Here is a 7,607-nt window from a genome sequence, read left to right on the forward strand (position 1 = left end):
GGTGGGGGGAGGGCGGCAGTGGGGGGAGGGTTGGGAGGGGAACACCCATAAGGAAGGGGAGGGGGGAGGGGGATGTTTGCCCGGAAACCGGGAAAGGGAATAACACTCAAAATGTATATAAGAAATACTCAAGTTAATAAAAAAATAAATAAAATGTAAAAAAAAGGAAAATCACTGAAATGTACTTATTCATATATGAAATAACACAAATCACAGCAAACATTCAGAATTAAGACCAAAGAAAGACTGGGGGTGTTATTCAATCACCAGCATCATTTGGTATTAAACAATGTAGAGGAAGATGGGCATAATAAAAACAGGGTCACTTTCTACTGCTCTGTTCACATCATGAAATTCTACAGCTAGCATCTGCCAAGTGCAGTCCACGTTCACTGTTCCCACCCTCAGTAAGCCATGCTGTACCCAGAGCTCCTTAATGACAAAGTGCGTTAGAACCTCACCAAACACCATTTTGTCTTCCTGATAGATCTCAATAGGATCAGGGGGTTGCTGTTTTTGGGGGCAGTTCTTTCTTTCCAGCTCAGGATCAGCTGGCTGTCAGCTGAGATCACTGTCTGCTGAGGTCACTGTCAGCTGAGGTCACTGTCTAACTTTTGTGCATGAATTGTCATTGTCATTATACATATCATACCAATCACCATCTGGGTTTCTCAACATCCTATTGGTCAAACCTGTAAGGGGAAATGTGTGTGCACTGACATGTTGTAACTAAATCCTTATTGTTGGGAAGGTGTCTTAGAACTTGGAAGCCTAGAAACCACAGCTCTTAGGGAGAGAAGGCATTCCTGTTGTAGAAATCATTTAATCCTTACCTCGGGTTTGTACTCCACCTTTGACCAATTAGTTCTCAGATAAAAGATACACACAACCTTTACATTTATAATAAGCCTTAAAAAGCACAAGAGCTGGGCAGATGACTACCCTCTATGCTGTTAGAATCTGGTTTCCTATCAATAACACCAAGTTATTACTATGTTTCATCTGGACGGCTCTTAACTCTGGGTGGCCAGCTCTTAGGGCCATGTTTTTATGACTCCTAACCCATGGAGGTTTTTCTTTCTCCTACTCCTCTATCTTCATCCTTTTTTCTTGGTTCTCCTTCAACCTCAAGCCCAGGAAACCTAAACCCCAACTATGTCTTTTCTTCCCAGTTATTGGCTGTTGTTATTGCTATTTGCCAATCAGAAATAACTAGGGGGCAGGGTCACAAGTCGACATGCAGACTCCAGGTCTTGGAAGCCAGCACTTAGCATTATGATAGACACCAAGATCATACCTTGATAATTTCCCTTTTGAGTCCAATAAAAGGCTCATTTTCTCTCAGAAATAAATTTAATATGGTTATGAAATTGTGAAAATTATAAGGTATCATATACATTTATCACATCCAGTCCATTATATTTGGCAATTTAGATAAAGTATTTTATCATCTATCCTAATTGAATGAGTTTACAATTCCGCACCTCAATCATCTTTGATTTTAACTTGTATTACCACCTGAAAAATATCCTTTCACATCTAGAATACCTTATTTAGTGCTAATCAACTTAAGTTTAATTGTGAGACTATAATTATCTAGTCTTCAATCCTTTCAGAGATTTGAGAAGGAATAAATATTTGAGTATACAGGAATGCCAAGAACACAGTTTTCAAAATTTAAACAGTTGACAGAGCCAGCTGTCTGTCTGGAAAATCCCCAACATTCCTTACAACGTTGAAGCATCTATCTTCAGCTTTCTGGCCCAGAACATCTGACAGACCTTAAGTGAAGCAGGAATTATTAAGGGCTAGATTACCCTGACTTGGCAGAACTTAGTAATTTACTCTCCTACATCCCTTTGTCTTTGGGGACAGCATTCTTTCTGTAAATAAAATTGGGGCATTTCTTGCCTAGTGGCTAGCTTGCCACAAGGGAAACAACGCCACATGGAGGTAGATATTTAAGCTCATCACCTTCATCAAAGTGGAAGGAGGGCACTGTTGGGAGCAGATATGTCTCATAGACAAAATATATTTTAATAATGAAATAACCTTAAATATCATACTCTGTGGATCTCTGAGGCTTTTGAAGACCATCTATCAACATATAGCAACCTGAATTTTTAAATTGATTATTTGTAATGATTTACTATGTAACTTGAAAACATTTTATTGTAATTAAGTAAATTAGAATCTAATATGACAATGAGTGTGACTATCTGACTATTAACTTGCATTCCTATTGATAACCTTGAGTTATTGCTCACTGTGTTTAATCCAGGCTGCTCTTAACTCCAGTTGGCCAGCCCTTAGGGCCACAAATTTTGATTCTTAACCCTTGGCAGCTTTTCTGCCTCCTCCTCCACATTCATTTCTTTCATGGTTGTCCTTTGACCCCAAGCCCAAGAAACCTAAACCCTACCTATGTCTCTTTTGCCCAGCTATTGGCTGTTGGCATCTTTATTTACCAATCAGAAATAATGTGGGGGCACAGTCACTTGAGCCTATGTGCAGACTCCAGGTCTTGGGGGCCCACAATTAACATTACAATAGATAGCAATACTAAACCTCAACACACCCCAATATAAGGGCATCCTGGAACACAGAAACCCAGGAACCACACACCTTTGAGGTGGGACAGTGTCCCAGTGGAAGGGTATCCTGAGACAAAGGAGCCCAGGACCTTACAGCTCTGAGAGGAAGCCTCCTCAGCACAGGCAATGCAGCTCCCAGGAAGTGTCCCCAGATGAGCTGAGCAGCTCAGGATCTTCAGCTCTGATCCTTCTCTGTGCTCCTTCCCTTCTTCTCTTCACTGCTTCTTGTCTTCTTCCAGTGAGAGAATCATACCACGCAGCAAATCTCATGAAAGAGATTTATTGGAGGGTCCAGGGTGTGGAAGGGTGAGTCCAGAAGTGGCTGCCTGTGCTCCTGAGAGGGAGCAGACAGCAGGGAATGGAACAAAGGACATTGCTTATTACATAGGGGTTCTAGCTGTGCAGCACATTCTTGGGTGGGATTTCAAGTCCTGAGCTTGGGGGTGGGGTCAGGGATTGGTGGGCTTTCCTGTTCAGGGGATTGGTGGGTTTTACTGTTCAGGTGGGGTTTGTTCAGACCTTTCACCTAAAATTAGCATAATCTGGGGAGGATCCTCTTGAAGGGCTGGAGGTGACCTTTGTGGCAGTTACAGAGGCTGGAAGAAAAATGATGACAGTTAGGGAAGTCTGGGATGCAGGTCCTGGCTGCTAGAGCTCCTCAGGCAGGGGCCTGGCCTCTTTCCTGCCTTGAGGGGTTTACAAAGTTTACAAAGGGAATCCACTGCAGGGAAAGTCTCTCCTGCCTCTTAGGTGGCCTGAATAGCCAACACTTATCTCCTACATCTGGTTCACCTAAGACTCTCAATCTCAGAGGACCCACCTCCTTCTCTCCCTATTTGTTTGCATCCTGCTCCACACTGCAAATGTCCTACCACCGTTCCCAACCATCCACCTTCCATACTCTCCTCCCATCCATATCCCCTCCTACCTCCCTCCCTCCTTCTCTCTCCTCCCCATTCTCTCACCCTTCCTAGCTTCACCCTCCCCATTTTCTCCACTCCCCAGACTCACATCAGAGAACACAGACTTAAGCAATCATTCCTAAGAGTTTGATTTTATTTCATCATCATCTGACCACCAAAGTTGCTGTCTTTACAGTTGCCCATTGGTCGGGGAGAAGACCTCTGGACATGTGACAGGTGGTTCTGAGGTTTCTGGCCTGCTTCACTGACTATCCAGGTCGGCACTGGTGGTGCTGCTGGTACTGCTGTCCTCGCTTTGGTCAACTTCATCCTGTACATTCTGGTTAAGCTTCTGGTTGAGCCGATGGTAAAGACCTAATCTTTGTGGCTTTTTTAATTTCTTCACCTTAACCAAGGGTGTCTGAGCTCTTGTGGGGAGTGGCTTTTTCACAAAGGCTTGATCGAATCTCTTCAGAGCCACTGGTTTCTTAGTTACCTGGAAGGAGATCACAGGAAGGGATTGGTTTGGAGAAAGAAGTGGGAGATGCAAACAGGAGCTCATGGGACAGGTTGAGGTCTCGGGGTGTTTGTGCCTGTGAGGACAGGGTAGGGAAACTAGACAAGAACCTGAGGTAGAGCAGCTCACCTTGACCTTAAATTTCGATTTCTCCTCCTTCTTCCCAACTTGGGTGGTGGCACTTTTTGAATCAGCCGTGTGAAATTCCTGTAACTTCGAATTTATCACCCCCATTTCGGTGTTTCTCAGGAATTCAGCCAGGACTGCAGACCCTTCTACTGAAACCCCTCTTGATGGACAAGGAGTAGCCACGCCCTTGCATTGTTTGATCGGCAAGCCACTCCCCTACCTAGTCCTGCCCTGGTGGGTGGGGGAAGGGTCTAAAAGGCACAGAGCACCAGTTTGTTGCCCCTGTAGGGGGAGTGCTGGCTAAGTGCTGCTTAGAGAAGAGAAGAATTTCCTTAGCTTTCTAGGGTATTCCATACTGGCATGCCCACCCATTCTCACTTCCTCACATGATTTTATGAGGGTGACAGGGCAAAGGGAGGGTGTTCCTCTCTATCTTTCCCATATGTATGAGATTCAGTTGTGTGTTCTGTGTTCTCTAGCTCTTACTTATTCTGTCCCTCTGCTGTGGTGTGTGTGTGTGTGTGTGTGTGTGTGTGTGTGTGTGTGTGTGTGTGTGTGTGTGTGTGTGTTAAAGTGACTGTACTTAACTATCTGTGGAGATGGGCTTCTGTGCCTTCCTTGACATTCTAGTGCACCTCTATTGCCTCATTTCTTGCTCAGCCACTCAATTCCTTTGCTTTTTTTCCTAGAGTCTGCTCATATTGCCTTGGTTTTTGTTTTCCAGTGAGAAATCGTTGCCTTTAGTCACCATGGGTAGACTTTCTGCCCTGGGAATCCTACTGTTCTTTCAAGTTTGAGGGTCATCCTAGTGCTCTACTAGATTTGGGATTTATAGTGTGTTTGGGGAAGGTGATGGTAGTGAGCTGAGGCAAATATTCATAAGCCAGAAGTTGGCCATGCTGGAAATTATGATGGAAGACTAATGAGCATTCATGGTGAAGAAGTTTCCATAACCAAAGATATATAAGTCACAGGTTTAACAGTGTTCTCCACCAGTGCCAGGAGGAACCAGGGACTTTTCTTGCTACATTTTTATGCTCTCTCTCTTGACATCATACCTTCCTTTGAGTCCAGCTCACAATTGAGACTCTAGTGGTTTAATTTTTGTGAATAGCTCTAACAAGATTCTTTTTTCCTACCTGGGGAACAGTGAAATCATATCTTACTTGGGTACCACCCATTATGTAGAGTCTTCCTTTCACCTTTTTGTTCCAGGAGAAAATGAGTTAGCTATAGGCACTATATCACTCAATATTTAGCAAGTTCAGACTGTTTGAGATATTCACCTGGGCCCATAAACTTTTGTCTTTGTGGAATTTGTGGATTTTCAGGTGTTTATTCACTTCCTTTGGACCAGTGGTTGCATTCTTACAATAATGTTCTGTATATACTATCAAAACATTTAAAAGTTAGAATAAAAATTATACAAATTGAAAACATAGCTCAAAAGTAGCACAATGTGGATCCTAGACCATTAATATTTATAAGAATTCTTATTTTTTAACATGAGGAAACTTGACAAAGAATTGTGAGAAAGGAAAAGACATGGAAGTGCAACTGATGGGAAAAAAAGTAAGCCCTTTACCATATTATTAAGGGATGCTTGAGTTCATCATGGTAAGAAAAGTCATATGCAAGCTACCATGAGAAGTAAGGCTAACTCATAACTTGCACATGGTTTAGAATTTTGAAGACAAGAATATGAAATAGTTGTAGCTATTTTATCTGTTACAAAAAGTAGGTAGAGGATGAAAATTATAGCATCAGACTTTTTTTTTTTTTTTGGTTCTTTTTTCGGAGCTGGGGACCGAACCCAGGGCCTTGCACTTCCTAGGCAAGCGCTCTACCACTGAGCTAAATCCCCAACCCCGAGGATGAAAATTATAAAAGAGATTCAAATTAATCTCTTGGATCTAGATCTCAGCACACAGCATGAAAGTACAGTAGATGACAATAGTAACATATTAGAGGTGGAAAAAGTAGAAAAGTATATAGGCTTCAAGACATAATAATAGAAACTACTCAGAATATGGATATTCTGCTCTCCAGACTTCTGCTTATTCAGCTATTCACAAGCTTTTACAACACTGTCCTTTTGAGGTATACATAGTCTTAATCTTTTAATGTCAGAGGATTAGTTGGGTAAACCAAGCACATATTTTTCAGATTTCTTTTTATCTTAACTCTGTGTGCAGTGTCCTCACCTGTAACACATATCATCCTTTAGAAAGAGGAAGGTTTTACATCTTTCAATTAGGTAAGAGTAATGTCAGAAAATCTCTTTACAGCCAACTCAAAAATCATGGAAATAATGGAGTTCCTATGACACATCGTGGAGAAGATAAATTGGAGTTCCTGACTTGAGAAAGAAGGATTAAGTCAAATTATGGAAAAAAGTACATATCATAACATCATAAACTCCTAACAAATCAATATTTTAAGATTTTGGTAAATTGCATGGGCAATTTAAATGTATAGGAAAGAATGTATAGTAAGCGACAGAGTACCAGGAATATTGCTAGAGGCCTCATATCATCAATCATAAGAATGCTTAGATAACAATTATCATCAGGAAAACATGAATTGGTTGAAAAAAATGGTTTTATAGAACGATGAAAGAGACTACATAGTCTCAGATATAGAATTTGTAAAGGGAAGTGGTGGTTGTGAAGAAGAATGAAAAAGTTGAGTAAAAAGTAGTGACTGGAAAAATGATAATTCAAAACCATTTTGTCTTAAAATTTTTTTACTAATAAGGACTACTTTATAAATTTTGCTCTTTTTTATTATCTGATAACAAACATTTAGTAACTCCAAATATATTCACCTTTAAAATGAGAAGAAGCAGAACATTTAAAAACAAAGTATATTTGGAAAAATTAGTTATCACAATCAAAACTTTTTCTATGTAGAGAAAAATCATGTGTTTTATATTTTTTGATCAAATTTTTAATAATGAAAAATAAGTCATAGATCCTTCAAATTAGAGATAAGAAATTATGAAGAATTTTCCCCACAAAATGTGAATATTTAGATAAAATAGATATATTTTAAAACCTTAATATATCAAAACCCATTTGATAAGAATTAGAAATCCACATGATTATAGAACATTTAAATGAATAACGTCTCTAAGCAGCAGTCTTCTTACAATGAAAACTGTAGGGAAGGTAGTTCTATTGGCAAGTTTTAGCTAACATTCAATGAGAAAGCATTCCAGTATTTTCTAAAACAGATAACAAGTGGACAATCCTTAATTTGTTTTAGGAATCAAACATAGTCTTTTTTTTAATGTAGGGAACATATTTATCCCAACCACCACATATAGGATGTAGGTACTCAGTTGTAGGTACTCAGTTGTAGGTACTCAGTTGTAGGTACTCAGGTGTAGGTACTCAGTTGTAGGTACTCAGTTTAAATGTAGAGAGCATATTTATTCAAACCACCACATATAGGATGTAGGTA

The 7,607-nt window shown here is 40.3% G+C and overlaps 1 protein-coding gene across 1 annotated transcript; it reads right to left on the reverse strand.

Moving 5' to 3' along the window:
- Positions 1-3,629: 3,629 nt before the first annotated feature.
- 1700020N15Rikl (RIKEN cDNA 1700020N15 gene like) lies at positions 3,630-4,311 on the reverse strand. The gene is made up of 2 exons (NM_001106351.1): positions 4,143-4,311; positions 3,630-3,992 (listed from the first exon to the last, which is right to left on the reverse strand). Exons 1-2 carry the CDS (start codon positions 4,245-4,247, stop codon positions 3,759-3,761), a joined length of 339 nt encoding a protein of 112 aa, NP_001099821.1. The 5' UTR covers positions 4,248-4,311; the 3' UTR covers positions 3,630-3,758.
- Positions 4,312-7,607: the final 3,296 nt, after the last annotated feature.

Source organism: Rattus norvegicus, chromosome X (assembly GCF_036323735.1).
Source record: "Rattus norvegicus strain BN/NHsdMcwi chromosome X, GRCr8, whole genome shotgun sequence".
NCBI lineage: Eukaryota > Metazoa > Chordata > Mammalia > Rodentia > Muridae > Rattus > Rattus norvegicus.

Excerpts from the sequence above, each read along its gene's own strand:
- 1700020N15Rikl (NM_001106351.1), bottom strand. The coding sequence starts at position 4,247 with ATGGGGGTGATAAATTCGAAGTTACAGGAATTTCACACGGCTGATTCA. Across the intron at positions 3,993-4,142 it reads AATCGAAATTTAAGGTCAAG|GTAACTAAGAAACCAGTGGC; the intron begins GTGAGCTGCTCT and ends ATCTCCTTCCAG.